The sequence below is a fragment of the Anas acuta genome, chromosome 10, assembly GCF_963932015.1.
Source record: "Anas acuta chromosome 10, bAnaAcu1.1, whole genome shotgun sequence".
NCBI lineage: Eukaryota > Metazoa > Chordata > Aves > Anseriformes > Anatidae > Anas > Anas acuta.
The window spans coordinates 1,240,547-1,256,340 of NC_088988.1; the positions used below are offsets into that span (position 1 = coordinate 1,240,547).

Consider the following 15,794-nt stretch of genomic DNA (forward strand, 5'->3'; position numbering starts at 1 on the left):
AAGCCTGGGCTTTCACCAGCCTTCATCTCCAAAATGTCCCAACATCACCCTGTGCCCAGGCACCACTCACCCAGCGCCCGGGTCACGCGCATCAGCACCTCGCCCAGCTTCATCCTGCTCACAGCAGCCGGGGCGTCCTCGGTGCCCTGCGTGGGGTGCCCGTAGCGGGCCAGCAGGGTGGGCAGGATCTGCTCCGGGTACTCGCTGGACAGCAGGGCAACGCCTGGAGGGAAAGGGGAAAGAAAATACGGGTCAGACACAGACACGAGGATGGCACACAGGTGGGCAGCGCTCTGCATCGCCTCCCTAACCGAGGAGATGGGAAATGGTGGTGGTTGGCATCGTGACCCAACTCCAGAAGCAGTTTTGGGTCAGACACGGGCTCGTGGGTCTCACCTCTGCTTGGTGAGGGCTGTGCTGGAGCGGGCAGCACCTGCTGGGCCCCATGCTACAGCAAGCAGCAGGGGACACTGACAGCAGGTCCCAGCCCCACAGCGTGGCCAGCACCAGAGCTCCTCACTGGGCAGGACGGAGAGGGGAAAACTCTGGGATTGCACTCTCAGAAAGGCAAGGACCCAAAATCCATTACAGGTGTCACGGCGATGGCCAGGAAGGGGGGTTTGAGTTCCAGCAGAGGCAGGAAGCCAAGTGGTGTCATTAGAGCCAGTGTGACAGTGAGTTCAATGGGGACACCACTCCCCAAAGGGCTGCTCCATCCCCTGGGTGTCAAAACCAAACTGACAGAGCCATGGGGGGAAAGCAGCACGCACAGACCCCAGCTGCCCCCTCCTGCTCCCCAACGCACTTTTGGAAAGGCAGAGGACACCATGGCACGGGGGTTCGCTTGTCTTGAGGGCGTAATTGGGGAAATTACCCCCAAATTCTCCCATTGTTCGCTCAGTACTGCCGAGTTTCATGCAGCAGGTACACCCTGGCTGAAATTAATTCTGCACAGACGAGTGTCACCCCCCGCCTGCTCAGCCAAACACATCACGTCTCCCCCCCGCGCAGAGCCAAACCGCCCCCGTACCCAGCGTGGCCTGGGGTTGGGTGCCAAGCATGGAGATAAATTATTGAGCAGTTGGCAGCAGGTGTCCGCTAATTACTGCTGGTTAATATTCATTGACCCAGTGTCTACATAACGAGCCAGACGTCAGACGCCGGGAGATGCTGCCATGGCGAGCACTGGCTGGGTGCAGCTCCCGGGCAGCTCGCTGGCTCCAGCAGAGCGTGGGGGCTGTTTCTGGAGGCCAGGGGGGTCCCTGCTTGCACCTCCCGGGCAGGGCTTTGCCAGTTCCAGAGCTCCCAGAGCTGGGCACGTTTCTGGCTGGGGCACGGGGGTGGCAAAAGGCAGCTGCTCTCCAGGGAAATGCAAGTGGCAGAGCGCTGCCCTGGCTGTGCCAAGCACTGAGTCAGCAGCGGGGCTGGGAGAGGATGGCTCCAGCTCTCCCCTGCCCTCCAGGAGCCTTCACCTCCAACCCAGTTCCCCAGTTATCGCTCGGCGCCCGCTGTGGGTTACCATCCACAAGCCCGGGCGCATCCACGGGGGCAGCGACCTCTCCCCTGGCATCACCCCGCACGCGCCCGGCTCTGCGGCTCCCTCCTGCGCCCCGCAGCGGCACGGGGAGCTGGAGGGGAGCCCTGCCGGGGGAGCTGGAGCCCCTCGGAGCAGCCTTTCCTCCTGCCCTCGGGCCCCACGTGTGGCTCGGCACAGCTCGGCACGGCTCGGCAGCCCGAGCAGCACCCAGGGGTGAGTCACCCCCACAGGGAACTGCGTCAGGGTTAATCACAGCGGTAGCGGGGCTGCGAAACACAGAGGCAGCTGCACGCTGGATATTAATCACTCGGGGAATAGTGAAGCGTGCGTTTCTATTTCACCTGCAGGGCAAGGACAAACCCGTCCCACTCAAGACCGTACAGGCAGGGAGAGGGAAGCATATTGATAAGCTGCTTTTCCAGCTGGGTATGAAGGTTACCTACCCAAGTGCTGCACACCGGGCAGATGCTGAGGACAGAGCTTCCTCGCCCTGTCCCCAGCTCCCTAAAGCCACCAAACTCCATGCACCGCCTGGCCACCAGCTCTGCAGGCCTCCAGGGGAACCCCAGTCCCCCCAGACAGTTTCTTCTCCTGTTTGCCAGCCCTAAAATAATTGCTTGCTCTCCCAAGGGCTCCAGGAACACCTCTCCTCTGCTTTCTCACATGCACACAGGAGAGCGATAGGCACGGGCAGCCCGTTGTGCAAGACGCCTGAGCCATACCCGGATTTGGAGGCACCTGCATGCAAATTGCTGCACCAGCCCGGTGCCACACGCAGCAGGAAGGGGATGAGCTGAACGTGCTGGAGCAGGAGAAGTCCCACGCGTTTCCTGGGAAGCAGGCAAGGGGCAGCACTGGGAGCCCCAGCTGTGGGGGCGAACAGCCCGCCCGGGGGGGCAGAGCCCCTTCCCAATCCCCTCCTGCCCAGTTTCACCAAAGTCACTGCTGGGAACTGAGCAGTGAGCTGCAACATTTTTAAAGATCCTTGGGTTAAATCCTTTGGGTTAAATCCTTTGGGTTAAATCCTTTGGGGATCCTTGGGTTCTTGGATCCTTAAAGATCCAAGGGTCCTTAAAGACCCTTGCAGCCCAGCTGTGGGGTAAATGAAGCCAGTTTTTGCTCCACTTTCCCACAGGACCACGCAGGGGGCTGTGCAGGAGCAGGGTTAGGGGGCTGGCTCACCCCACATCAGCACAGCCCTCGGCCAGCTGTGCTCACACAGCCCCCGGGAGGTCGGGGCAGGGATAGTGACCAGCTCCCGGTGTCACTGCCTGGGGGACAGCCCCCTGCTGTGACCCCACGCAGGGCACCCTCGCCTCCGCGCCGGGGCTGCACGCTTGTGGGCTGTGCGCATTAGCAGTTAAATCAGGCAGTAAATCAACTAATTACCCACTGAGTAAGCACAAGGAGAGCTTCAGCTCGACGAGGCCCAGGAGACAACGCTCACCAGCCCGAGGAACGAGGAGCACGGCCCAGGCGCTGGCTCGAGGCACATCCTGAGCTGCCAAGCTCCATCTGGCTGCTCCCAGGGATGCTCCAGCCCTGCCCCAAATCCGTGGGGAATGCACCGTACGGGGGTGGCACTCCCTAAGCCCCCACGCAGACCACGGGCTGCATGGCAGGACAGTTTACAGGCAGGAGCATCACTGCTGACAGCGGGGCTCAAGGGCACAGCACCCTGCAGGGCCCGGGACCTTCAGGCACTGCTCACCTTGAATGGCAGACAGGTACACAAAGGAGTCCTCGTGCTGCACGTTTTCTAGGAAAACCTGTAAGGATGAAGAGAGGGGTTCGTTACCAGCAGTTTCTGAGGACACGAGAGGGGCACTGCCCCACGCCATAGTCACAGGGACCCTGTACCTGGAGGATTTTTTCTTGCATCTGCAGTGCCTCCGGGTCCCTCTGCGATATCAGGCTGGAAAGAGCACGCACAGCAGCTGCCCGGACAGGGACCTGGGGATCGTAGGCTGATAAGAGGAGCTCCTGGAGCTGAGCTGGGGCCGGGCTCTCAGTGCTTGGGGCTGCAGCAGGACCCGTGGCACCGGGCTCTTCGTGCACGCTCTGCTCTTCACCGTCCTTGGGAGCCGAGGGGCGGCTGCAGCCACGGCCACGCTGCGTGGGTGCCCCACCAGCCCCGGGGCTTTGGCAGGGGGCCGTGACTGGGGGGCCTGTGGGGCTCTCCCCTCCTGTCCTGCTCGGCCCAAGCTTTTTCCCCAGCAAGGTCTCAGCAGCGGTGCCAACCGTCTGGGCAGAGAAGGCGCCGTGAGTGCAGATGGCGATGCGCAGGTCCGCGGCCAGCTCCTGGATGACGGGGTCGGGGTGGGTGCGGGACACCTCCTCCAGCAAGGGCAGCAGGTGCTTCAGGACGGCAAAGTCACTCGACTTCAGCTGTGGGGAGGAGAAGAGCAGTGAGGAGCCGCTCCCTCGTGCCAGAAGCAGGAGAAATACTCTGGGATTAGGGCAGGGGAACTGTATGGCATTGGTGGCCAAAACCCCACAAGCCCCTGTGGGGCAGGGGGAGCACAGAGAGGGCAGGAGCAGGAACACCGAGGGCTGCCCCAGTGGTACCAGCTGCTGCAGGGCACCCTGCTGCTGAGCACCCCACAGTCAGGCCAGCAGAACATCACATTTTGGGGTGCACAACAGGGTAAGGGCCCCTCTGTGGTGCTCTGCCCTGGCTCGAAGTGCTTGCAAAGTGAACCACCAGGTTAGTGAAACGCCAGGTTAGCAGGGAATGTATCAGTTGCAGCACTGCCCCTGCCTGCTCCTACCTCAATGGGCTCATTGTGAAGAGCTCCAGCAACCTGGAGACCTCATTTGGGAAATAAAAGGCTTTGTGCACTACAAAGGAACGCAGGAACTTTCTGGGTTGAGGACAGGCAGAGTGTGTCAGGGGAGAAGCTGGGAAAGGAGCAGCCCAGGGCAGGCAGCCAGGGCTGCAGGAAATCCCAAGGGCACCTCCCAAGGGCACCTCCTCGTGCCCCGGCGCAGAGCCTCTGGCCTCGAGCACCCTGAACGCTGTGACTCCAGTGCCACAAGCACCTTGCAGAGATGGAGGCACTTAGCCCTGATGCTAATCCCTGTGTTAAACCCAGTGCTGAGGTGTGGCAGGAGCAGCTGGGGATGGCAGCAGCAAGGAGCTCGCTGCCCTGCCAGATCCCACGGGATCCCCAAAGGAAGCACCCCACAGGGCTCCGGCATCCCATGGTGGGGGCAGCTCCTGCCCTAACCTGGGTTTAGGATTTAATTGCTAGGTCCCAGGAGCAAACTCAGGGCAGCTAAGGCCTGAAAAGCAATGCTCTCCCAGAGGTTTCAGGGGAGCATTTGGATGATTATGTAAAACCCACTTGGCCATTCAAAACCAAGCAGCTTTGCAGCCTCTCCTGCTGCTTCCCGCACCAGCTGCCCCACGAAGCCTTTTTCATTCAATCTGCAGCCCGGTGCCGTTGCTTCCATTAACAAGGAGAGGGAGCAGGGGCTCTCCTGGGAGGAGGGGGCATTAACACTGCTCTGCACCCACCATGGCAGGGGCTGGGCTGCCAGGACCAGGACCTGAAGCTGCTCCAGGTCCCAGGCTGTGCATTTATTGCCATGCAGGACCAGTGGAGCACGGGGTGCTGGGGCTCTGTGGTGGTGGGAGCAGCCCCAGCCCCACTGCTCGGCCCCAGGCACAGCCCCTCCAGCCCCACGCTGAGCACCAGATTTAGCCCCAGGCGTGTGCATGAAAAGGCACCGCTGAGGGACAAGCCCCAGCAATGCCCCGAGCTGGCACCTGATGGGGAACTTTGCACCTCCTCTTCCTGCACATCGACTGCCACAATATGGTCATTAATTACATGAGAACTGGTCATTAATTACATGAGAACTGGCAGTTTCTGCTGTTTTAATTGGAGGACACTGCTTGTTATCTCCTCATCTGTGAACATGCCACACTATTATTTATTTCTTTTTTAACTAAATGTCTCTCTTCCCCATGCTAGGAATTTGGCACGTAAGACACAATGAATTATCTTTTCCCATTAATGGCTGAATTTTCCTTTGGGCATGAAGCAACTGAGTGCTCGGTGATGTAACCAGAAGTGATTTCACAGCACTAGGACACATTGTCACTCTCCAGTGGCATTTATCCGACACTGTGCCACGGAGCGAGTTCTGCTGTTACAGATCTTCAAGAATGGTACAGACTCCACGGAGAGGTTTGGCACACTTTGGAGGGGGAGCTCCTGAATGTATGGGGTGCAGGGTGTGGTGTGTAAAGAGACTGCTGCTCCGTCATTGCCTTCTCGGAAGCAGATTTTGGATTATGAATGAATTAGCCAACATTTTGTGAGCTAGCAGAGCTTTCCTCTGCTGCCTTCTGCACTGAAGCACTTCTGGCAGAGGCAGCACCGTCTGCGTGAGCTGGTGGCACCCGAAGATTTCAGGACCTCCGGGCAGCAGGACGTGGAGCCCACCCAGCCCGGTGACAGCCACCGGATCCCACGGCCAGCCCAGCAGCCACGGGCATGCCTGCGGGGCACACAAAGAGGTTTCCACCTCACCTCCTCCTCCTCCTCGCTGGGAGGGTGCAGCCTTCTGTGCCTGGCTGCTTTGTTATTGGGAACACATGGCATTGTCAAGAGAGCTTGATTAAAGGGACAGAACAAACAGGAGGAAGTGGCTTGTGAATGCCAGCGGGAAGCAGAGCAGCACACGCGTGTGCAGGCAGGCTGGAGCTTCCCAAAGACACAACTGGGACCAGAGAGCACGGCCACAGAGCTCTGATGAGTGCCCCGCGGGGAAGGCGCCCTTGGCTGTGCTCCCAGGAACCAGACAATAAGTGAACACCAACACACCACGGCTGGGGGGCACCCAGGGACCCCGATGTCCCGCTGCAGGGATTGTGCTGCTTCCTCCAGCCCCACGATGAAGCCCCCCAGCCCCGAGGCTCGCCCCGTGCCCGCTCACCTGCACGGCCCCTCCGAGCGCAGCAGCCACCAGCCCCATGGCCATGCTCAGCGTCTGCGCCTCCACATCCACGCCGCGGCCCCGTGCCAGGCTGACGCACGCCCGCTGCAGCGTGGCGGCCACGAACTCCTCCACCTGCCAGCAGATGGGAGAGAGGTTAGGAAGGGAGGAAAGAGGGAAGGAGATGCCCTGAGCAGCCCACCAGGAGCTGCTGTGGGTCCCTCGGCCGTCACAAGCCCTGCTGGGGAGCTGGGGGGCAGCTGGGACCCCGGTGAAGCCCAGCTGTGAATGCACTGAGGGTGCAGGATGATGTGGTGGTGGTTTTGGAGGTCCTGAACTGCTGCCTGTCCCCAGGGCATTTGCTGTTCGTGGCAGCAAACCCCGCACCTTGCTGTCCAAAGCAGCCGAGGAGGTGCCGGGGAGCTGAGCTGCAGGGGGGGCAGTGGCCAAGCCAGGAGCTCCCCTTCTCTCCCCCTGCAGCCCTCCCCTCTGAGGGAGAAAAGCAGTGTTTGTGAAACACAATACCTCCGATCCAAAGCTAACATCCCCTCTAGCCACAGCAGACAAAGCTGAGCCAGGAAGGTGCAGCCAGCCCGGCCCCTACCGCAGGGCTGTAGGAGCCCACGTGTTCCCCCCCAGCACCTCCCTGCAGCCCTGGGACAAGCTGGTCCAAAAAACAAGGTCGCATAGGGAGCACGTGGGGAAGCAGAGAGCTATGATGTTGCTCAGAGGGAGCAAAGGGGGTGGTGGCAACCAGGGAGGAACACGGAGGGTCCCTACAAGATTGTGCTGGAGAAAGGTTTGGGTTCAAAAAATTAAATTAGACAATAGCAGAAGATGAAGACACCAGGCAGCTCTGGGAAAGCATCGACTCTGCCGACTGCTGTCATGGACCAAAGTCAGCAGCAGCACCAGGCACAGCAGTGAGACATGGAGCTGAGCAGGGATTATCACAGCTCTGATAAACTTCCCCCTAATAAAATAAAGCCTGCCTGCACCCCTCCGTGAGCCCCCCGGGTCAGCACAGCGTCCTGACGCCCGCAGGCACCGAGAGCATTTGGGCATTTCACAGCCAAACCCCTTCGCTGACGAGCTCTGCAGGACTCCCAGCAATTACCCCGATGTGCCAGCTCAGAGGGGTCCCCGAGAGCAGGAAGACAAAGCCAGGGACCAGGCACCATGTGCCCCCCGGGCAGCCGACCCTCGACACAGGCCACTCGCTGCGTGCACACACCGTTTGTCATTTCCTCAGAATTTTTCTTCCAAGCCAGTAACGATCCCGCTCGGCTGGCTTTGGCCTGCTTGACACTTGGCACCAAGATCTTTGATCCCACAGGCTTCCTGTGTTTCTAATGGAGCTTGAAATTAATACTTCTTTCCCTCCACTCCTTTGTCTGCTCACTGCGCTGGCGAGTGCTGCTCGGGGCCAGCTCATGGAGTGTGGCAGGAGCCGGGCACTCATTCATGGTGGGAAAGGAATGAATAGCAGTCCTTGCCACTTCACATGCTTGTTGCAAAATAAGAGGAACCCTTTGGAACAGCTCCTCTTTTGGAAAACAAAACAAAAGGTCCTATTGCACCAGCTCCCCACGCTTCCAGCCTCCTGCCATCACTCAAGGCACCGCAGGCAAGCGAGCGGACTGCTGCCAGCTTCATTAAACGCCCCCCGACTGCAGCAGAGAGCAGGAGACGGGCTCCAAGGGGCTGCAGAAAGGGTGCAGGTACTTTCTGGACTAATAAGACCAGAAAAAAAAAAAAAAAGTGATGTTAAACAGCAAAAATGCAGAGTACAAACAAGCTCAGAGCAGCTCCTCTCACAAAACAGTGACACAAAAGCTGAATGGGTTGAAATTACTCTTGGTGCAAAAACAGAAACATCACAACCACCAGCAGATAGTAGATACCAAAAATTAAAGAAACACTAATATCCACGAGGAATAAAAAGCTTGAAAGATAAAACTCTGAGTGATGGCTCTGTCTTATGCAGAAGAGTGTACTGCAACACCAAGGGAATCAGGTGAATCTCAGAAAATTCAACTGTGAGCAGGAAAACGTAGATAAAATATATCGTGCCACTGAGGAGGTCCACAGCTGCTGCCGCTCCTTGGCTCAGGCTTCAGGCAGACAGCTCCTGCTTGTTCCACCCCTGTTATACACACACCCGCTGCAGAGTGGCTGCAGCAAGAACAAACCCCCTGGAGGAACCGTGTGCTGCAGAAAATGCTTAAAAACACAGCTATGCAGATGCTTGTTTAAACCTGAGGGATCGCTCCTTGAAATATGACCCCTGGTGTTTACTTGTAGGCTGAAGTATAATGGCTTTTTTGTCTGCCTTTTTTTTTCTTTGTGTGTGTTTCTTTTTACACCAGACACGCTAGACCCAAAAATTCAGCGAACTCCTTCCTCATTTCCCACTCCTGACTTTTTGACCCGGGCAGCAGAGCCAGACCCGCTGGTGACCGTTGGTGTCACTGCACTGCCACTGCAGAGCACAGCACAGGAGATGCCACTGCCCCAAAGAGGAAAAATAAGAAAACCTGTGCAAGAAGTGACCTGCTTTGGTTCAGCATGTCACAGGGAACTAGCACAACCAGGTCACTGAGTTAAAAAGAAGAGGATGAGGAAGTTAAACATGCAAAATGGTTAGTGAACACAGCACTGCCCTGAGCGTGCAACAAAGACAGGACAGGAATTCCCTTCAGTGCTGTTGCAGTGTGGGCTCAGGGGGGACAGAAGCAGCACATTTTAACAACCCTGCTTGGTACCAGGTTCAACAAGCCCTTGAAATTACCGTGGTTAATAAATTTTGCAGATGCACATTCACGAAGACATCTGTAAGTGCATGAACACAGTTATGCCCTGTTGATATTGCACAGGATGGTGTCTTTTTCAGACACTCGTGACTGACTTCATAAACTGCTTTTTGTGAGGACGTTCTGGTTTTCTCCAGCTGTTTTAGTAATCGTGCACCTAGGGCGCAGTGGCACAGAGCCCCACCATGCACCCCAGCTGCTGCTCCCCATGGCCCTGCCGTGCCCCACCTGAGCAATGTCTGTGAACACGGTGTCCGAGACACTCTCACACAGCGTGGCCACCAGCTGCAGGACCAGAAGCTTCCTCCTCTGCCTGGCGTGGTGCTGCTCCAGCTCCAGCAGACTCCTTCCAGCTGCAGCACCGGTGCTCACCTCTGCCTCGTCTTCTGCAGCCACTTGTGTCAGCGCCTGCAGGAAAGGAAGCACAACAGGGAGGCACTGGTTGGGCACCGCAAAACCATTTCCAGGGTCACCATGAACCACGTTATCAATGCTGCAGGAGCCACCTCCTTCCCCACGGGCTGACAGTCCTGTGTGCAGCACATCCACACTGCCCACAGCTCCTCTCTGCCTGCCCAGCACGTTGCAGGAGTGCTCCACCGCGCTGTGCCCGCTGCTCCCAGTAACACAACTGATGCCCAGGCCCCTTTGCCACCTGCCTGTCCCAGGAAAACCATCCCCACGGTGTGCCCAGAGACCTCACCTTCAGGCAGCGGATGAAGAAGTCTCCAGCCAGGCCACTCTTCTGGCAGTGAGACAGCAGCTCCACTAAGCTCTCCACGTAGCACTGCTCTGAGGAAACCTTCTGGTAAAGGGCCTCATCTTCATCGCTGAAACAAGTCACCGTGTCACCACCACAAACACACCCGGAGCCTTGCCAGGGCTGGCTCTGAGCAGCCACGCAGCAAGGTGAAATCCTGCTGCTGCCTCCTGCTAAAATCCCTCGTCCCCAGTGCTTCTCCAGGCCCCTGGCTCCCAGTCCGGCAGCACGCAGCAGCTCCGTGGCTCCTGCTGCCCCTCTGCCAGGGGGAGCATTCAGCACGCGCTGTGCAGGAGAAGAGGAACATGTCAGCCTGGAGGAACCAGGAGCACTTTATAGGGGTTTTGTACAAGATGCAGTTTGCTCGGACACTGAAATTAAGATTTCTGTTCTCATGAAAGCCAGCAGCAGTGCAAGCTGAGTCTGTCATGTCAGCAGTCACAGGAGGTGGGGAGAACAAGTCCTGCAGACACCACCCCAAAGGGCACCCAGAGGGTCCCATCACCCCTGGCCCCTCTCCCCAGGCAGACCGCAGGGTTTCAGGGCTCTGCAGGGGGCAGGCTCCCGGCTCCCAGCACCAGCCTGCAGAGCACAGCCAGAACACGGGAGCCCGGAGGCAGCTGAGCCAAGCTATTGCTCCGTTAATTTGGTCTACATGATCAAGCAGTCAGCTTATTAATTAACCTGCATTCATTTAAGAAAGAACTAACAGAAACCATCAGCACAAAACACACGTTCTGTCCACCCATGCTATCCTAGCACTAGCTAATTCATGCAGCAGTCATAACCATAAAAAGCAGGGCAGACAGAGGCAGAGGCATGGCCATTAAGGAATAATTTTAAATTACATTCAGTTTAACCAGTGCAAACCCCAGGGCAGACCTTCTTCTAATTCAGGTCAGGAATAGATTGAAATGAAACCAGAATGAGGGTATTTGTACGGGGTTTTGTTACGCTGGGAAGGAAATGGGTGCCCGCAGCTCCCGACGCACCCATGCAGAGATCCCTGCTGGGCAGGAGCCGTGTGCTCAGCCTGCTGGACAGTGCTGGGCTGTGCTCGTGACGTGCCAAATAACGTAGCTGCCTCTCTTTAAACCAAAAACCTTGCTGCTGAACAGTGCTAGGTTGCACGGCTGGAGCCTAATGGCTGCAGTTTATTTCCCACAGGGCCACGCACTGCCTCTACTTGCAGAGGCCATCTGCAAGAGCAGGAGGGGGGTTCAGTGCCTGGCTCGAGTACTTTGGCACTGCCACGTCCTTGCTGCAATGGTGCCACCTGTGCCCGAGGGATTCCACCCGCTCCACACAGTCGCAGTCAGCCAAGAGACAGCCCCTCGCTGGAGGTGGAAGCTGCACTCGGGGAGCACGGGGACTGGCGGTGTACGTCCTGTCCCCAGACACCCCAGAGGCCAGTCCTGGGACTCGGGAGGACACGCAGGGCATGCAGTGCTCACAGCGTGCAGGTTTTCAGGGCTGAAAGCTCTGCACTACAGATGGGGAGCCCAGAGGCAGCGTGGAGGCCCCACTGTCCCAGTGCACACCCCTCAGCCACCCAGCTGCCTAGGGGACAAGACAGGTGGGGACAGCATCGCCAGCTCGCCACGAAGGGCCCCAGGCACTGGGCGATGCCTGGGGGCTGCCCCCGTGCCCTCAGTGCTCCAGCAGCTCTCACCTGATGGGCTCCTCCACCGCAACCACGGCGCCTCCCTCGCTGCCCACGCGGAAGCAGCACCGCGGGTGGAGGCGGCGCACGCTGCCCTCCAGCCCCGCACAGCCCTCCAGCACGGACAGCGACGTCTCCCTCTCCGACTTCTCCAGGAACCACAGCAGAACCTCCTGGCACGGGGAGCTGGCAGGAGAGAGAGAGAAACATCAACAGTGACCTTGCTCTGCCCGCTGGAGCCCTCTGCGCAGTGCCGCAGTGTGACAGCGTGACCCAGGGAGAGGGGCAAGGCACGGACGCTCTGCAGTCACCACGGACACTCTGGGATGCTCTGGGCTGAGAGCTCCGGCTAACAGAAGGCATTTGTGTCAGGTCAGAAGGAGCTGAGCAGAACAGCCTGTCCTTCTAGCGTCCACAGATGGAAGGAGCTGGGTCCTCCAAGACCGCAGCCCAGCGCGCTGAGCGAGCAGCGTGTTTGTGCAAGGACAGCCACTTGCACGCAGCCTCAGAACGCAGATCCTGCTGCTTCGTGCCGATCTGACAAAGCACAGAGCTGCCGGCCGTGCCAAGAAAGAGGAAGGAGACAGGGAGCACCGAAAGGTGGCACGGAAAGCCCTGCCAAGGAACAAAGCAGGTTAATGAGATCGAGCAGCGGTGCTGTGCCAGGGGTCCGGGAACCTGAACACTTCCAGGCAGCTGTGGTTTTTGTTACCCCTGCCAAATTCCTGTGTCAAGAGAGCAGCTAGCAGTGACTGCGCTCACTCAGCAGCAGTGTTAACTTGGCGTGTTCTAAGAACGTGCCCCAGCGCTCGCTACTCCTTGAAGTGATTCACCAAGTCGTTAATAATAGCACAGCCCTTTTAGGGGAAACCTCCAGTACCCACGTGCCAGTAACACCAAGGCATTAGGATAAACCCACCAGGAGCGTACGTACTAGGCTGGCCCAAACTCAGGGCAGCCCAGGGAAAGCCCAGGAGGAGAACGGGGAGAGGACAGTCACACCTGGGCCCTGCTGTCACTGCCACCACGACTGATGCACATCATGCTCAGCACTGTGTCAGTCGTGGGGGAGCTGCGTGCAGTGCAAGAAACAGCTGCTGAGAGGCAGGTTGTGCACACACCAGAAAAATGATCCCAGACAGGGAAAAGATGATCTTTTACTTCAGTCAGAGCTCCAGCTGCGGCTTTTTACCATTTCTAATCCTCCTGACACAAACTAAGGCAAGAACTGCTTCCTTGTGCACAGGTCAGGCAGTAAGGTCACGGACCTGGCCTATGCCTGTGGTTGCTGCCTCCTTTTAATGAGCTCTTCAGGGTAAGAAAATTGGTTTTCTCTGCATGTCCGTGTAAAGCATGTGCTTTGGAGCCAGGCAGCGCAGAGAAACAAAACCCCAGAAGAAGCAGTGCAGTCCTTCCTTACCGTAAGTATGACACATTCTGCTTGGCGAAGGAATAGAGGCAGAAAACCACTCCCAGGACTGACTGCAGGGATCCCAGCAGCAGGCTGGAGCTGTCATTTCCAACCACGTACACCTACAGAGAGAGAAGGGCACATGGAGAAGAGTCAAACACCTGCGTGGAGCAGAGGGAAGGCCGAGGGAGGCCAGAAGGTACGTGCACGCAGGACAGCTGCCACCAGAGAGGCTGGCAGAGCATTTACAGCCTCTGCTCCTTTCAGCCTGGGGCCTGATCTCCCCGATTATGCCACGTTCTGTGTTAAAAGCAGCCGTCAGCACCACCTTGCTCCCAGCATTTGCTTAACCACAGCAGGGCTCCAAGCTACAGGAACACTGCAGCGAGCTGCTTGGGAAGTCTGCTGCTGGGGGGTAAGGGCTGAAGATACAGAGAGACGCATTACGCACCTCTGAGTTAGCAAATCTGTATGGAAATTGCATTCAAAGCCAAATCCTAAATATGCAGATCAGTCCCTAGCAGGGCAGATGTGTGCTGAGCTGACCAGGCTTTGAGGAGGCTGCAGGACCCTGTTCCTGTCCTCTGCCCCAAGCAGCCCTTCCTCACAGCCAGCACCCTCTACCCACTCCAGCTGCTATTACCAGGGCACTGTAACCAAGCCCTGCCACTGCCCACGGAGCACAGCAGTGTTATGACATGAGGCTTCCTTTTGAATCCTTTTAAAGAAATTGTCCAAATCTAAAAGCCAGGTAAGACACTTACAGTGAAAGCCATAATGGGAAAGTTTGGTTTAGGAAATGGATAAATATGGAGCTTCGTCTGGCTGGACTCAGGGTTTGTTATGTTTAGGTCCTTGATTTTTTTTTTTCCCAGAGTCCATCTCCCTCCATAGCTTTTAGCTTAAAGAAAAGGGGAAAAAACAGACAAGTTCTCCAAAGGACTTCAAGCTGTGTAGGCTGGTGAACAACCTGCCCAGAAGCTGCTGGCCCTTCAAACTGGGATGCTCCCCACACCTCCGACCTGCCCACGTGGCAAGCAAGTCCCTGCTCCAAGGGCTCCAAGTGCCCTTGGGACAAAGCAAAGGAGCTTTTGCCTGCCAGAGGCAGGGTGACAGCCAGGTAGGAGCCCCAGGAAGGAGATCTTGATAGTGTCTTGGCCTGCTGCATTGATGCAAACCCATGTTTTGCTTGCTCTAATCCCCGTGGAGCCGTTCTTCCTAACCAGAACCTTTTGTACACAAAGCCTCCCTGATGAAGCCCCAAGGATGGTTTCCCACTCAGCATCAAATGACACTTGCTAGGCAAGAAAACCCCACAAATGGCAGGCTGGAGACTCCGTCGCTAATCTGGCTGCTGTCAGGCCCCGAGCGCTGTGCCATTAGGGCGGGATCCGCCCCAAACTCCTGCAGCATTCCCATTGTGCGCAGCAGCCACAGAGCAGCCCTCCAGACTGGTCTCTGCCTGCCAGCTAGTTGCAACAGATCATTAGTACGCAAAATACTACAACAATCACAGCATTTAAGGGCTTAGGCTGCCTAGGGGCATGCCAGGAAGCCAGTCACCAGCTTCTTGAAGCTGAATTCCTGGGCTGGAGATGTCCTCCTTGGCTGGGACGCAGCAGAAAGCTCGGCTGCTACCAGGCAGGGGTGAAGCCTGCAGCGTGGTGCTGGTGATACTGGTGGGAAAAGGAGGCATAAGGGAAGGTTTCAGAAGAGGGGCCCCACACAACAGCCCTGTTCCCTCACGGGGAGCACAAGCACGGACCCCACCTCCCCCTCCAGTGCCAGAGCCAAGCCCTGCACTGCTGAGCACCCCGCTGCAAAGGAGTCCTACAAGAGCAGGGGCATTTTCCAGTGGGGAACAGACTGATCAGCAGGGGTGGAAAGGCTCCCTACCTACATCACTAGGACAAAAATCCTTGCTGGAAGGAGCTCCAGCCTCTAAACCTGCATTGTCCTCCAAGAAGAGGGCTTCTGCCCATTTTGCTGAACCCTCTCCATGCCCCAGAACCCAACTGGGGTCTGGATGCCAGGCAGGAAAGGTGCTGAGCTCCTGCAGCCCCTCCTGCCTCACTGCCCTGAGGTCTGACCAGCTCCTCCAGGCTGTGCCCTGTCCCACGAGCAGCTCCTGGGGGCAGATCAGCAACTGCCGGACACCCAGCACCTGCTGCTGAGGGATTACCCACCCACAGGTTTTAAAATTAACATCACGCACATGGAAATCCACATGTCACACGGGTAGGCTCAGAAAGGTCCCTGCAAAACAGGCTGCTCGTTTTCCTTTACTTAACCTCATGATTTTAGCTCGTCCAAGGGGGCTGGGTGCACCGTAATTCCCTCAGCCACGTACTGCAGGAGCTGCATGAAAGCTCCCAGCTCCAGCTGCTTCCCTTCAGACTCGGGCTCAGGCTGCCCTCTGCAGCCCTCGGGAGGCATGAAGGCACTGCTGAGCAGCAGCAGAGGGCAGCAGGCTCTCCCTCCCGCAGGTAAATCAGCCCCACGATGCGTGTTTCACAGCAAGGAAACTGAGGCACGGAGGCACTAAGCGGAGGGTGAACCAGCGACAGCCTGGGAGGAGACCTCGGGCATCCTCTGAAAACTCAGCCCTCACAGAACTCCCTGGGGTCGGTGCTTCCCCCTGATCATCTGCATGCCTCTGGTGG

The 15,794-nt window shown here is 57.7% G+C and overlaps 1 protein-coding gene across 2 annotated transcripts in view; it reads right to left on the reverse strand.

The window, feature by feature from the left end:
- TANGO6 (transport and golgi organization 6 homolog) overlaps positions 1-15,794 on the reverse strand; it is a 30,158-nt gene that overhangs the window by 9,166 nt on the left and 5,198 nt on the right. For both annotated transcript variants that reach the window (XM_068693276.1, XM_068693277.1), the window contains exons 7-14: positions 13,141-13,253; positions 11,730-11,906; positions 10,001-10,127; positions 9,526-9,705; positions 6,485-6,619; positions 3,398-3,925; positions 3,249-3,306; positions 71-223 (exon numbers count right to left, since the gene is read on the reverse strand). In XM_068693276.1, coding sequence (XP_068549377.1) covers positions 71-223; positions 3,249-3,306; positions 3,398-3,925; positions 6,485-6,619; positions 9,526-9,705; positions 10,001-10,127; positions 11,730-11,906; positions 13,141-13,253 — 1,471 coding nt within the window. The remainder of the gene's footprint in view (positions 1-70; positions 224-3,248; positions 3,307-3,397; positions 3,926-6,484; positions 6,620-9,525; positions 9,706-10,000; positions 10,128-11,729; positions 11,907-13,140; positions 13,254-15,794) is intronic.